The sequence below is a fragment of the Plodia interpunctella genome, chromosome 16 (assembly GCF_027563975.2).
Source record: "Plodia interpunctella isolate USDA-ARS_2022_Savannah chromosome 16, ilPloInte3.2, whole genome shotgun sequence".
In the NCBI taxonomy this organism is placed as follows: domain Eukaryota; kingdom Metazoa; phylum Arthropoda; class Insecta; order Lepidoptera; family Pyralidae; genus Plodia; species Plodia interpunctella.
In genome coordinates this window covers 9,444,779-9,460,944 of record NC_071309.1, presented here as the reverse complement: position 1 = coordinate 9,460,944, position 16,166 = coordinate 9,444,779, and the positions used below count along the sequence as shown (strand labels likewise).

The 16,166-nt window shown below is 40.0% G+C and overlaps 1 protein-coding gene across 7 annotated transcripts in view; it reads left to right on the top strand.

Annotated features, from left to right (window-relative positions):
• The window catches only part of LOC128676582 (uncharacterized protein), a 37,057-nt gene extending 21,191 nt beyond the window's left edge, over nucleotides 1–15,866 (top strand). For 2 of the 7 annotated variants that reach the window (XR_008405433.1, XR_008405434.2), the window contains exons 3-19: nucleotides 419–627; nucleotides 1,455–1,594; nucleotides 2,287–2,427; nucleotides 2,670–2,778; nucleotides 2,967–3,154; nucleotides 3,751–3,949; nucleotides 4,597–4,793; nucleotides 5,211–5,384; nucleotides 6,392–6,569; nucleotides 7,229–7,371; nucleotides 8,671–8,814; nucleotides 9,336–9,435; nucleotides 9,922–9,992; nucleotides 10,551–10,727; nucleotides 11,993–12,163; nucleotides 12,363–12,587; nucleotides 12,650–15,866. Coding sequence is in view for 5 of the 7 variants with exons in the window: in XM_053756763.1 (XP_053612738.1) it covers nucleotides 419–627; nucleotides 1,455–1,594; nucleotides 2,287–2,427; nucleotides 2,670–2,778; nucleotides 2,967–3,154; nucleotides 3,751–3,949; nucleotides 4,597–4,793; nucleotides 5,211–5,384; nucleotides 6,392–6,569; nucleotides 7,229–7,371; nucleotides 8,671–8,814; nucleotides 9,336–9,435; nucleotides 9,922–9,992; nucleotides 10,551–10,727; nucleotides 11,993–12,163; nucleotides 12,363–12,533 (2,512 nt within the window). In the remaining 2 variants the exon portion in view is untranslated. The other 5 variants (XM_053756763.1, XM_053756762.1, XM_053756765.1 and 2 more) reach the window with 5 other exon arrangements.
• The last annotated feature ends 300 nt before the right edge of the window (nucleotides 15,867–16,166 follow it).

The window sequence follows — 16,166 nt, the reverse complement described above, 5'->3', positions numbered from 1 at the left end:
CTCTTTCTTACCATCTGAACATGCGACAAATTAAAGTCGTGTCTTTAAAATAAATAAAAACTTATTATTTATTTATTTTTCTTGCATATTCCAGGATTTTTTAAATGTCTTTGTTGAAAGATTTTTCTGTCGGATTCCTTTTGGCTTCGACTTGAGAAAAATCTGAAAGGTTATCTTATAATTCAAACTCAATCTATAAGAAAAATAAATCTTATAAAGTGCGTTATACTTTTTCAATATAAATACTAACGACACACGTACTAATCCCTCAATGTATTCTAAAAATGATAGCCACGTGATCATGGTCACAGGTCTGGTGACCATGATCACATGGTGATTAAAACACCATTCTAGGCTAAGAACTTGGAGAAGTCAAATGTAAATAACATTTTGAAAAATGCGCAAATTATTGTTTCAGATTACTCAGCCTGGACGTGGCGTGCCTTGAAGATGTCTACTGGTTGGAAGACTCGACCGCGCGGCATGCCATCGAGCCGCGGGACTTCGCCGCGTGGTCTGCGGCCAGACAGAGCCTGCCGACCGGCAAGGAGGCGCTGCACACGCTCAAGGCGGACCTCTGGAACACCGTGGTCAAGAATAGTAAGCACCAGGATGCTTGGACTTGGGGTGAGTGAACTATTTCTCTCTCATCCTGTGCTCCTGCTTGTAATCTCGACAAAGAAGCCTGGTTCAATAAAATATATTAAAAAGTTGAAGTCTCTGCTGCTGTTATGACCAACCTTTGCTGTGTTGTCTCTAAGCTGTCCCTTAGTCACCTTATACGATAACCTCGGAAGGAAATGGAGTGGTTCTCTTCTTCTAGAGCGAGTAAGGTGAGTATATACATATAGGTGTTTACAAAAATTCATATGTTTGCGTCATGGTAAATCTGGTATAGCCAAGATCATGTAACTATAAACACAAAACAAACATCTAATTCTAGTTTCTAGTAAATTGAGTTCATGTGTTCATAAATGGGTTTGGTATGTTATGCATAAACGTATACGGCTTTACGCCCGGACTTAACACCACGTTCGCACGGGCGTAACAAAAAAGCACCCGACGTTGACGTCTATATCGACATATGTGACATTCGATATTCAACCTACCGTCTGACACATAGAGCGTTTAAGATGCAAAAAAACATATTCATTCGCGATAATAACATTTCCATGTGAACGAACACACAGCAGTTTATGGGCCAGTGCACACTGACAGCGTATTGCTTGCGCTTTTTGCATGGAATTGTAATGCATGCGTTTATGTAGCCGGCCGCAATTAACGCTATAGCATGTATCGTCGAGCGTTACGCAATCGGTGTTCACCAGCCTTTAGTGTTCTATTCCAACGGACTTTTACTGCTCGCTAAAAAATCGCCCGTGCGTACGAATCCAAAACCTTGTGGTAAATTGCAATGAAGCAACCGCGAGGTTACTAACTGCATGGGGTTGCAGGCGGTATGCTGGTGGTGTCGGTTTCTGTGTGCGGGCTGGTCACGCTCGCGGCCATGACGCAGCCGTCGCTGGCGCCCGAGGCCAAGCACTCCCTGCTACAGTACGTCACTGGGAAGTACTTGTACCCGCCCAACTGTCGGGTGAGTGGCTCTGGATTAGATCTACCCTCATTGAGGCATGAACATAGTCATATAAAACGTGTATTTGTGTTGCCACAGACACTAAAAACAATAATATATAAAGCATTAAAATTGATATTACATTGATAATATGAACAAACTCAGCCTTTGAAGAAAAGGCTGCGGTGAAAATTGTTGCGCCGCTTCTTCACCTGCTCTTTGGAAGTCGGCGGTAGACTTGGTTTTATTTAATTTTGACGTGGACGTAGGTTATATCATCGTAAGTTAAATAAATAATGTTGAATTTGAACATTTATTGAAATAAAAATAAGGGTCCCCACAGTGTGCAGCAGTACCTTTGTCAAGACAAGAGCGACTCGGCCCGCGCGCCTCAAGGTTAACGATATATGACTATCGTGCTGTGAAACTGTTATATAATTCCTACAAAACAAGAATATATAAAATGTTGTTTCTTTGATTTACACTTGCCCCGAAAATATCAATAAATCACCTCTTGGTTTACCGGTACAGTCAACAGCACATCAACCTACCCAAATTCGTTGCAAACTCGCCGCTATTGCCGCGCCATGCAGGGTATCTTGATGTGCTGTTGACTGTACTAGAGGAAGCCTCGCACCTATACTATAAGTCCGCCTTTTTAAAAATAACCTAATCTAAACTCAATTTAATATAGATTGTCCTCTCGACTCTAGGTGGAGTGGGGCTGGACAGAGCCCCATGCCGTGGGAGAGACGATGTGCTTCACGATCTTGTGTTTCCAACGCAACGGGCAGCCCTACCCGATCTGCGACACTGACGACCTCTCCGTCTACATCTCACATGGCACTAGGAAGGTGAGCTGATCGAATACCAAAAAAACGTAGTTAGGAGTAAACTTGTATCGCAGGTACGATGGACACAATCAGAAACAGAAACTGACATAACACACCTAGAACCGCAGTCTTATATCTGTGATCGCAAATTTCATTGCGGTAAATAAAAGCACTCATATTAACTAAGTTATTTTCACGTATTCGCGTCGCCATGTGTCTGAGTTCGAGCGTGGAGCTGGCATCAAATTACTCGTTTTATCTAGATCAGCTCGGTGGTGGAGTTGGGGTCGGGTGACCCGGCGCAGGCCAACACTACACGCGTCAAGTTCACAGTGCGATCCGCGGGCTTGTATATCATATCCATCATGATTGGTGAGTTCTCAACCTTCTTAACTGAAAACTTCTTTAATGAAACTGAAATGTTTAAAGCTTTTTTTTTAACTTTTACCCTTATGAACAGGTATAAGCCTAATCACATCGCGATCTAACAATGTAAAGCGCACTTTGGTTCATTCCCGATTAACAATTAGTTCAAAATGACTAAAATATGTGTCGGTCAGGCGGTGTGTCTATAAGCGGCAGCCCGCTGCGACGCGTGTTCACGGCGGGACGCGCGTGCGCGCGCCGCTCGCGCGTGGCGCGCGCGCACGCGGCCGCCGTGTGGACCGCCGCGCACGAGCGCGCGCTGCACGTGCATCCGCGCGATGACTACGACAACCCCGCCGCGCTCACACCGCACGATACACAGGTACTAGCTCTAGCTATACGAGCGTGATGGGTTGCCAGATTTTTTTTCAACCTGTAAGGGACAATTGCTTAAATGGGCAAAAAAATACGCACGATTTCCACATTTTATCCGGGACAAATAAAAAAGAAAAAAAGCTTTATGAGTGGATGATACCTTCATACGAACATTGTGCGTTGCCCTGGTAGATAGGTACTTGTCAAACTGTAGCACGGTCGACTACGCAATTACAAATCGAATTGATATACGGGACAGGTTTTGTCCCGTATATCAATTCGATATACGGGACAAAACCTGTCCGTCGCCGGGACATCTCAATTTATACCTGAAATAAAACCATAATAAAAAATAGCCTATGTCACTCCTGAACGTTTCACCTATCTCTGTGCCAAATGTCATCAAAATCGGCCTTGTAGTTTTTGTGTCTATCCATTACAAACAAAAATACAAATCTTTTCTCTTTATAATATTAGTACGGAAAACTAAAACTTTATAACGATTTTTATTAGGAATAAGTCATCGCCATAAACACAACTGGGGAACAAGAATAGCTTTTATTATGTATTCTTCAGTCGTGCCAATTGTTTATTCACGAGCAGGAGTTCTCCATCACACTAAGCGAACTCGGCGGCGAAGTGGACCCGGAGCTGTCATCATCAGCGACATTCACATACGACAGCGTCAACCAGCGCGTGGTGCTGTGTCTGTGTTTCGAGAAGGCGGGCATCTACCGCGCCGCCATCAGGCTGTGTGGAGAACTGCTCATGAATGGGGAGTTCGATTGTATCGTTCTTACAGGTCAGTATATAAATATATTAGGACAAATCACACAGATTGAGCTAGCCCCAAAGGAAGTTCGAGACTTAATGTGTTATGGGATACTAACTCAACGATACTATATTTTATAACAAATACATATATAGATAAACATCCAAGACCCGGACCAATCAGAAAAAGATAATTTTCCATCGGGTTCGAACCCGAATAACAGTGACGAACAGTGCTTGTCCCTCCCTTATTAATCTTTCTGTATCAATAGAGTTATCAGTGGTATTATTTATCTTCTCGGTACTTATTACTATCATATCATTTTGGCATTAAGACGGTATGGTTCAGAATCATACAAATACTTTGGTCCATCGAGTCGGATACAATAAAGAAGCCGTATAGTCAACAGTGACTATATTTTCTTTATTCTTTTCTTCTTCTTCACCTTCTTCACCTGCGCTTTTGAAGTCGGCAGTAGACTTAGTTTAAGTAATTTTTTGATGTCAATAAGTGATGTATATCATCCTAAATTGAAAAAAGAATTTTGAATTTGAATCTATCTCCGCGATACACATCCCTATCATTATCAGATCATCAAGAATGTGTGGTTCTAGATCATACAGATGAGTGACAGAGAGACAGAGAGAGACAGTTTTCAGCTGATGATAATATTGCAGCGAGCGACACGGCGACGGTGCAGCGCAACATCTCGTCGCGGCGCGACAACATCAGCTACGAGGCGCGGCTGGTCGCGGGCCACAAGCCTCGCCGCGTGCTGTGCTGCATCAGCCCCAAGCAGTTCATCGTCAAGGACTTCCTGCTCAAGTTCATCCCCAAGCGGATCACCTCCTTCAGGGTCTGCCCTTCCACCAAGGTACAATATAATAACTCTAAAAATATAGGTGCATTTAGAATCTTTATTATATGAGCGAAAGGCGGTCGCATCGCTCTGAGAAATTTCTTCAAGGTGAGTTGTATTGAAGTATGGATTTCTGTGTGATTTGCAGCCAATGGACGGTGAGAATTTGTAGCTTGTGAGAAATTATTATTTAATAAAAAAAAATCACGTAAAAAAGTGCCTGTGAAGGTCTAATTTCCGAATCAAACTCAAATGAAATCAAAATTTGATTTGAAATTGAAAATACTACTACTACTATTGTAAGTCAGAAAAATCTCATTGACCATCCCATGACCAGGGATCGAACCCGGTACTTCTCGGTTCAGAGGCAAACACATAACCACTGCGCCACCGAGGTCGTCGAAAAAATAATTTTTTTTGTACATCGAGCAGGTGATCCTAGCGCCGCACGGCGCGGACGCGGACGCGGCGGGGCCGGGCGGCCACTTCACGCTGGACGACGGCGTGCAGCCGCCGCTGCAGCTGGCGTCGCCGGAGCGGGACCTCATCGCGGCCACCTTCGCGCAGCTGCTGATCGCCAACTGCGGCGGGGAGGACACTTTCAAGGTCAGACCGTTTTTATCAAGTTTGTGGCTCCGCTTTTTCAGTTTAACATTCGTGATCCGGTACTTGTGCTTACTGTCATACAAGCCCTTACCAACAGTATTTAACTTTACCTAACAATATTTTTTTTTGTTTTTGACACATGGATTGGATAACTGATTTGACTTGATGGCAACTACCCTATTCTTCTTCATCTACGTTTCGCCCCGAAATAGCATACAAATTATATTAAATTAGACCAGTACGTAGCTACAGCAATTATCTCGCAATATTCTACGGAATAAAGTTTCGAGAACAATACGTGAATTACTTTCTATGGAGAAGGAGGTGGGACAGTTTGGGCAAGACAACAGATGAGTCATAGATCTGTTCCAGCAGTTGAGAAGTCACATTTAACTCTATTTTCTCAGCATTTTCGAACACGAGAATCCAGTCTGTTTAGAGCTCTCAATACTGACTATTGGAGATCACCACACGGTGGGAACTTCTCGGTCGGTAACGGATCATTTTGTTGCGGAGGAATCCACATTTTCACAGGCCCAAGGCTACTTGGAAGCTTCTTTGGAGCTGTTTATTTATTTATATATATATATATTTTTAAGGAGAACCAACAGTATACAATCTCAATTCTAGACAAACCATACATTACAAGACTTCAATTATAGGTTAGCCAATAGTAACATGGTATATTTATTACAATTTTTTTAGCATTATAACGGTATGCACATTCTGACGATGAGCTATGGGGTGAATTTCACGACCGTTTGAACGCGGCGTGTAGCGTTTCATTAGTGTCGCATTTTTTTTTTATAAAGAATTTTTTTTTTAATTATACGTTTATAAAATTAACATTGTGCCAGTACTTTACTTATTTATGAAATAGGATAATTAAATCGATTACTGTGTATGGTACAATTTAATAGCCCACGGCGGCGTTCCAAACGCTTGTGAAATTAATTCTGTAGTGACTATGGTTGGCTATGGTATATATATATATATATTGCTTGCAGAACAAGCAGGAGTTCTTCTACAGCTCGCTGCGTCGGTCGCACGCGCGCCACGCGCACGAGCGCGCGCCGCTGCGCGTGTCGCGCGCGCAGCTGCTGCGCTCCTCGCTGAAGGCCACCAAGCACTTCACTGTGGCCGACTGGTGCAAGAACTTCGACGTCACCTTCCAGGGGGAGCAGGGTGAGTCCGCTTGTCCACTACTTGTACTTCCGTACCACCTACTGTTATAAAGAGAAGGCATTTCATTTTGTTTTTGTTTGTTTGTAATATACTCAAAAATTATTGGACCGATTTTGATGAAATTTGACACAGAGTAAAGATAATAGAATATTGATATAATTGAGGCCATAGACTGAGCGGTTAACGATCAAACACCGTCTGAATGCCAATTTCGACTCGACAAGAAGAAGGTAAATACCTCCTTTTGTCTTCCATATGGTCCATGTCCAAACTTGTATCATCATCAGGCTTTTTATGGCGGCCAACTTGATGGGACCACTACAGTCAATAATGCTTATAATAAGTAAGCGATGTGTATGAAAATAAATAAAATTTCGAATAGATTAGATAGATAGATTACGTAGTACGTATGTGAGCTGTATTTTAACAAAAGAAAAACCAGCAATGTATAACGAAACCGCCAAAGCTTGGCAAATTGCCGATAATGTGTATGCAACTTGGCATACATTTGTATGTATGCCAATGGTTTAACAAATAGGAATGTCGACGACCGCGCGAAGTGGATACGAAAAAGTAGGAAAGTGGGCCCTAGGCTCGCTCAATGGCTGAGGAAGAAACCGCTCAGGTTTGAGGCAGATAGATGTAGCCTTTGTCCCCAGGCGTGGACTGGGGCGGGCCCCGGCGGGAGTGGTTCTCGCTGGTGTGCGGGGAGCTGTTCTCCTCACAGTTCGGGTTGTTCGTGTCGTTCCACTCCCCCACTGGACTGGTGCACCCCAATCCACACAGGGACCCGTCGTTGAAGGTCAGTACGGAAAACAGTTTTTGATATGCAGGCGTACAGTATATAAAAGAGTAGAAAATACCAGTAGTTTGTAGCTTTTTGAGTATATATATTATATTTTATTCACGGCTTCGTCCGCGTGATTTTCCCACGGGAGCAGTTATTTTTCCATACCCTATATCTTTCTCCGTATTTCAAACAACATGTACAGTCAACAGCACATCAACTTACCCAAAGTAATTGTAAACTCGGCTCTATTACCGCGCCATAGAGCTACTAGTAGCTAGCTTGTAGTATCTTGATGTACTGTTGACTGTACCTATACAAAATTTCAAGAAGACTGGTTGAGTAGATAAAGCATAAAAGGTAACAAACAAACGAATTTACTTTCTCATTTATAATAATAATTGGGATAAAATTTGACGTGAAAAAGTATGCTAATACTTTTTGTGGAGGTTTAATTTATGAATAAATGATTTGACTTTGATAATAAATGACGGAGCTGTGTAGCTGATAAAGCTGATTATTATCAACCAGTCTTGACCATTATTCTATTTGGTATTGCGATGACAAAAGAAAGAAATAAAAAATAAAACTTTTCTACTGTTCATAGTCATAGCTGTATACTGTAATCTCGGCCTTTCTAGTTTATTCCATTTTGTTTTATGATAAAATATAAAACTTTCACTAATAGGTACATTTTTATCAAACTTACACAAGGTAGCGTAATAAAAACGTAAATACAATGGGGTGACGGCATAACAAAACCAACAAATTAATTTGCACATATGTACAGCATAAGGATTACAACATATTGTGCAGTTACATGTACCCGGTGAAGACGTAGCAATGTAACATTAAAATTTTACAAAATTATTGCGCTATAACTGTCAGATTACGTAATATAAATCATGTTAGAAAGAATATATTTTCATGCGGTTCATAGATAGAATATATATTGAGTGTCTCAGATCTTGTCAAATATAATTAAGTCTAATTCAAATCAAACGGTCAATTTTTACTATGAGTCTATTGAGATAATTCACAATCATAGGCAGTTTTGTCATTTAAATACCTCATCTACTAATGATTTGAATTTATTAATGAATTTTGAATTTATTTATGAAATTTTATTATATATTTTAATAAACATATGGACTATTGTGTCACGGACAGTACTTTGGCACTTTGGAATCCAGTGATTGCAAAAAATTAAGTCAAACAATTTCGGATAAAATAAATAGTGACATACTGTGACTCCCATAGGACAGTCAGGGTTGTCACAAAAGTCAATAGACGTGATATGACAATTCGTTGCAGCTGAAGTACTTCGAGATGGCGGGCAAGCTGGTAGGCAAGTGTCTGTACGAGAGCGCGCTGGGCGGCGCTTACCGTCAGCTGCTGCGCGCGCGCCTCTCGCGCTCCTTCCTCGCGCAGATCATCGGGCTGCGGGTGCACTACAAGGTGTACATTATATTTGTGTGGAAGTATGGATAGTATGAATGGATGATCTATCATAAAAATTGACAGTTGTCCAAAGCGTACTGTGAGCAAAAATTACCTACATCAGTTATTCGAAAAATGATTTCTACGCCTCGATGGTAAAACGAAGCATTTTAGACGAGGTATATAGGTGAACAGTTCGAGAATGAAATTTCACTATACCTTCGAGATTTATACTATCTGTTTTTCACTTTTATTTTCTCATTATGTAAAGTTTAAAACATGCAATGAATAGTGCTTACACCACAGCGATACACGCACACGAACTCACCGCTAATTCATTCGCGTCATTGACACGATACCGCAGTATTCGCTATACACTGATTTTGATTGTTTCACGATTTTCTTAATTATTTTCCCAGTCAAATTTTTACACTGTACAAGTGACTTCATTCGGGGTGCCCTATGCCTACCTAACGGCTATGTCGAAGGTAATGTTACACCCTGTGTGTTATCATAACGTAAGGACTGTGATGTTCCAGTACTTCGAGCAAGACGACCCGGAGCTGTACCTGTCCAAGATCAAGTACGTGCTGGAGACCGACCTGGAGGCCGAGGACGCGCCCGAGCTCTACTTTTCAGGTGCGCAATGTTGCTACTTGTCGCTCATCGTTGCGCACGCGCATAACATATCGTTTCTTGAAAATCACAATCACACATGCTTTTTAACTTATTTTTGAAAATAATAATGAGATGAAAAAGTTCTGGAATCGAGCGGGAATTAAACCCGCGCCCCTGTCTATCCGTGCTCTTGACCACTGAGCTATCCAGACCGTGCCAGTTCGGCTGAATTAATTCTAATAATATGATATTACTAAAATGTGTCTTTCTTAAATTGACGTGAAAGATGTATATCTTGTTTCTAAAGGTATTAATTGTGATTTAATTGAAATAAAAAAGCAACAATATACAGTAACAGTCTTAAATACACTTAAATTTATACTTTGTCATGCACAAACATGAAAATAATTACATTTAAACATTATATTATTTATTTTTATTACTAATCAATTTCTAGAAGCATTAATTAGGTGTTTCTGAATAAAAAATATAGATTTTAATTTTCAGACGAGGAGTACGATTCCCAGGGAAAATTGCTCGCTGTCAAGGAGTTGCTGCCTGGGGGAGCTAACATTAGAGTGAGTCGGGTGTTTCACATGTTTCTCTTCCATTTTGTACCCCGGGAGGGACCTGGAATCACAGTACGGCATTCTGACGCGTCGACGCAAATGTACTCGTAATATTAAATTGGGAACTCATTGCTCTAGTTATTGTCGAGTTGAAATGTTAGTTGCCGTTTTCATAACTCATTCTTGTTTCTCTTTCAATCACACAGATTGAGCTAGCCCCAAATTAAGTTCGAGACTTGTGTTATGGGATAATAACTCAACGATACTATATTTTACAATAAATACACAAATAGATAAACATCCAAGACCCGGGCCGATCAGAAAAAGATCTTTTTCCATTATGGCCCGACGAGAATGAGGAGTTTGAAACTGTTCTCCGACAATTGCTTTGTCTACGAATGTTTCGTCGACAGAATGTTTCGACATCCGGCGTTTGAACGACAGAGCCCTTCAGCTACGAACGATTCGCCGACAGAATGTCTCCTCGTTCGTAGACGAAGCAATTGTCGGAGAACCGTTCAGCTCACTAGTCAGAATGAGAGAGAGAGAGTGAGAGATGCGTCGCAGGTGTGCAACAGCAACAAGCTGCAGTACCTGGACGCGCTGGCGCAGTGGCGGCTGGCGGGCCGCTGCCGCGCGGAGACTGACGCGTTCCTGCGTGGGCTGGCGCTGCTGGTGCCCGACAACCTGCTCGCCATCTTCGACGAGAACGAGCTCGAGCTGCTGGTCTGCGGCAGCGGCGAGGTGAGCCACAGCTCAAACATAAACGCACTCCTGACGCAACTTCGTCATAATTTCAAACTTTATACGACGTTGTTTTCCGTTTTGCTCATAAAAGAAAGTATTTTTTTTTTTTTAACATGTTCAAAGAGAACCAACAACTTGCGTCCTTAAAAACTAGATATATATCAATGGGTTACAAGAAGCCAATTATAGGTTCCCGCTGGTAATATATATGTGGGATATATGTGGGTCTAAATAAAATAATATTTTGGGTTAACTTTGCACTCTTTTATTATTTAATCACAAAAAAAAAATCTTACTCCACAATGTCTTACAGTCTTATCCTCTCTTTTTTTTTTTTTTTTGAGCGAGCTAGCTACATCCGCTCGTTCGGAAACCATCAACTTCCAAATTAGCCTTTCTTAGCGTTCAGAAATTAATTAACAAAAAAAAAATCCTACATATATATGCGTATTAGAAATATACGAGAAGAAACGTTAACATTATCCCTTACCGAGGATCCGATCAGCCGCTTTGTATGCGATATGGACCGGGAAGTTGTATGGAAATTTCTTTTATAGCCATCCAATATAGGAAATCTAGTTCTACATCTTATATTAGCCGAAAGACGCCTTCTATCTAAAAATTCATAATACTTTAGATAGATGGCGTCACTTGTTTGATTGACAAGCCTGAATCGTGGTGTTGATACGTAAGATTGAATGTACGCAAAATCTCCCAACGTTAGCCGTGCGGTTTCCTAGGCATCTGACCTTATACTGACTGACTTGGTAGCTTGTATCTTCTACTTGTGAGCATATCACTTCATTAGAAATACAAAAACTACTATTACTATATTACTAAAATACTAAATGTCTTTGTTCTATGGCAATAATAGTCTTTGTTAATTGACGTCTTTGGAGAAAAAGCCGCTGTGAAGTTTGTCGCGCCGCTTCTTCTTCACCTGCGCTTTGGAAGTCGGCAGTAGACTTAGTTAAAGTAATTAATTTTTTTGACGTCTATAAGTGATGTATATCATCCTAAATTGAATAAAGAATTTTGAATTTGAATTTGGCGGTTGGTTGAGAGCGTCAAGCTCGAGACAGACGTGCTTTTGAGAGTACTGATTGTTTTAGTGCTTCTTCATAGATGGCGCTGTCTTTAACACGTGGTCGTAAAAGCCATGCCCCATTGCTCGGTCGGGCCCGGCACGTTATAGCTTCATAGGTTTTAACCCTGAATTTCGTTGATTACGTGAAATGTTAATGCGGACGCGGCGGCCGCAGGTGTCGGTGGCGGACTGGCGCGCGCACGCGCTGGTGTCGGGCGCGGGCGGGGACTGGCAGCGGCTGCTGGCGTGGTTCTGGGCGGCCGTGGCCAGCTTCACCGACGGCGAGCGCGCGCGTCTGCTGCAGTTCACCACCGGCTGCAGCCAGCTGCCGCCCGGCGGCTTCGCGGTAAGTATATCATTATACTGTTCGGGAACTTCTTATATCTCATCTTCGCGTGGTTGGTTTCATTCGGTGCTATAACGTCGCGAAGCCGTGAGTAAAAATATTGAAAATAAGCTGTTATTACACAAATAATACGATTATGTCGCAAAAGTGTTTCCTACTTATCCCCCACGAAGTATTAACAACATGTGCGTACGGACAGGAGCTGAGCCCGCGGTTCCAGATAACGGCGGCGGGGTCGTTCGGCGCGCTGCCGTCGGCGCACACGTGCTTCAACCAGCTGTGCCTGCCCGACTACCGCAGCTACGAACAGCTGGTGCACGCGCTGCTGTGGGCCATCAACGAGGGCGGCGAGGGCTTCGGCATGATCTAACCGGTGAGATGCCACGTGTTTCTCATGCGCATTCATGTTTCTCATCATGAAGAAGTGTTTCTAGAGGTGTTTCTCATCATTGAGAGGTGTTTCTCGATGTTTCCCATCGTGAAGAGTCGTTTCTTAATGTTGTTCGTCTCGAATGGGTGTTTACAGAGATGTTTCTCAACATTGAGAAGAGTTTTATAATGTTTCTCGTCATGAAGAGAATGAAATGGATTTAGAAAATTGTACAATCACAAATAGAACCTTCTCCTAGCTGCCTGTCGAACCATGACAACTATGAACAATGCTTCATCCATGTTCTATGACCTCGTTATTGGAAATTACTCGTTCAAATACTGAGGTAAGGTTTTTTTCACTAGTCAAATACACTCACGTACAATAATATTTATTTAGATATTATTTAAAATAAGCTCACAAACAATATTAGCTCTTAATGTCAAGTTTTTACTATCACTAATATCGTGTCACAGACTTAGTACACACTGGCCCACAATGGTTTTTGTAGTCTTGTATTAAGTAATTTGTTTGCATAAAGATCTCCCAAAATAAAATAAATAGGCTGTATATAAGAAAAGATTTATTCTAGTCGACTCTTTCAAAAAGAAATTAGTTTTAAATTATATTTATTGCTAAATTATGTTTAGTTATAAAACAGAAAAATAACAACAATATTGGTTTAAAAAAATGTTTTGGAAGCTAGCAACGAGGCTATTAATATTGAATTTAAGACAAAATTGAATTATTCGCTTCAATTTAATTTAGTATAATTAGTATATTTACGAGCGAAGACATTCTTGCCACTCGGTAACACCAGCGAATGTGACCAATTGGGAAACAACGTGCGCAAGATTGCCTATATACTTGTAAAAAATAACATATATACTAGCTCCACTTAGTTAAAAAAAAAGATAAAAAATAATTAATTTGACTATAAGAAATAAAGGGAATTAAATTTTGAATTTTTTTTTCGCTTGTCATTGTTTGTTAGCCCGTTGTGGTTCGTCATGACAAACATAAAAAATTTGAAATTTGAATTTGAATTTTGTAGTTTTTGAGCTTATCGCGTTCGTACATACACAGTTTTCTATTTTAAAATATGTAAGCTTTTCATTCTATAAACTGTACTGAACTAATTTTGATGTAGGTAACTTATTTATTTTTTATTTATCTTTTCTATTTTTAATTGTAAAGTGGCGCTAGTGTGGTCGTAGATTAAAGAATTCAACGCACGTTGTGAATGTGATTGAAGTGGGCAATTGTATGGTCATACTCTCGTTGTGGTTTAAAGGAATGTGACGTCACAAGTAGGCATCTATTTTTAGTGTAAATACTATGCGGCTATGTCGTTGAGACAAGTCAAAAGTAAATTTAATGTTTGTTTTTTAAATTAATCTAAGAAATATTTCAAAGTGATTTTATTGTATTATTTTAGTAGAAAATTAAGGTAGTTTTTATTGCAATAAACAATCTCAAACTGCGTAAAAATACTATTGTGAATAAAAAGTATTATAGAATATAATTTCAAATTAATATGAAATGTTATAATTTTAAAGATTATAATTAATTATAGCTTATTGTAAATTAGTAGTTTAAATATGTACATATTTACAAAAGATTTTAGGTGCCTGTACTTCTTTGGTCACTTAAGAAATTATGGGGTAGTTGCCAAGAAGTCAATTCAGGTGACATTTTAAATCTGATACTTGTGTCAAAATAAAAATATATATATGGCGCTTGTATGACAGTGGGCTCAAGTGACGTCACAAATATTGTAAATTGTCCAAAATTATATTATTTAAGACTATAAAATAGATTTGATCAATTAAAGTGACATTTCATTGTCGTGTTCAATAAGTAATTGCATCTATATATTTTATTTTAAACACAGGTAACTACCCTATTATTGAATTCTGATGTGGTTAAAGTTCATGACCGCTTTAAACACAGTACGTGGCACACACTATGGCCATAATAGAATAAATAAAGAGATAATAAAATTAGGAATCCGTTCGTTAACTTTAAAAACGTCTAAATCAGTAGCTTTAGAACTAGGCCTACCTCCATGTGCTTCATTAATAATGTTTACCCGATTATTTATATTAACATTATAACAATTATAAAACGATGCCTTTTTGTTTGTAAATATAATTGCATTAATCAAACTCGATAGCATCAAGTTTAGATATTTTTAAAATTCCCTATTTTATGTTAAAAAAAAAATTGTCAATTTTGATTCTAAACTGTTTAGGCGACCACATAAATAAAAATATATAATTAGGTAGCAATTTCAGTGTTTAATATGTGGTCCAGAGGACGAAGTGTGGGTTTGAATTTCACATCTCACTGTCGAGTTGATTTTGCAGTGAGACACAGACGAGTAACCAATCCCATTTGGCGTACTGTAATTGGTTAGCTGGGTCGCACTGCGAATCGACTCGATAGTGAGATTTGAAATGCAATGCCAACATTTTGACGTCCGATTCATATACCTAGTCTTTTTGGCAAAATAGTAAAAATTAGTAGTTTATCAAATGTAAGGAATGGTGTCTAAGGCTGTTAAAATTCATCAAATACTTTAACATTGACAGCGATAAGAATAAGAAACTATACATGTTAATTTTTATATTTCCTATGGCTGCATTAGAATATTCTATTAGGGCCTAAATAGCAGGAGATTATAACTAGTTCCTTTCCATGTTGTTTACTTGTGGGAAGTAAGGGTGGGTTCATACTATGCTCTTATGCGAACTTGATATCCCATCGGTTAAGTCTCTTGATTACATAATCAAAGTTTTAGATGAATAACGGTAAAACCAAAAGGGCCCCGCTTGAGAGAATGCTCTCTGACAGGACCCCGTAAAACTTAAATTCCAGTCAAACTATTGGCATACATATTTTAGGGTTCCGTAACAAATATAAACATTTTATATACATATTAACATCAAAGCATCACTTAAAATTTTCAGTTTGTATGTTAGCCGCATTCAGTCGCGTCAGCCAATCAGAGTGAGAGTACGCGCTTATTACCAATTTGGGAATTAGCCGCGAATAAAACCCGCTTGGCGCGTACTTAATAAAGTATTCCTTTTATATTTTTTATTTCACAATACGATATATGAGGGCGTGTTCAGTAATAATTTGCCTTCAATTTTGCTATAGAATGATTTTGTTCGCCCTAACTTTTAAATACCTGTATAAACATTTTCCATGCCATAGCGTGAACTCGCTCTTCCGACAAGCGACGCCCCAATCCGCTGCATATGAAGAAATGTTATTTTGTAGTGATTGTTGATTAGAATAAGACTGAAAATAAATTGATCAACAATAGATTCGGTTGTTTTATTTTCTGTCTCTTTTACCCATTTTATCTTTCTGTCCTCTAGTGTTAAACATGTATCTATTGCCGGAGGCCCTACCTTCTGACCATTTTATTATTATTATTATGATGGCCTTTCCCGGCCCAAACGCCCGTGGCGTTGACCGAGAGTTAATCGAGCCCACCAAACGCCCGTGGCGTTGACCGAGAGTTAATCGAGCCCACTAAAACCTGGTGGTGGTTTCAGTGGGCTCGAGTCCCACGTACCTGTCCGGTCTTCCGTGGATAGATAAGACGACTAAATCCAGAGG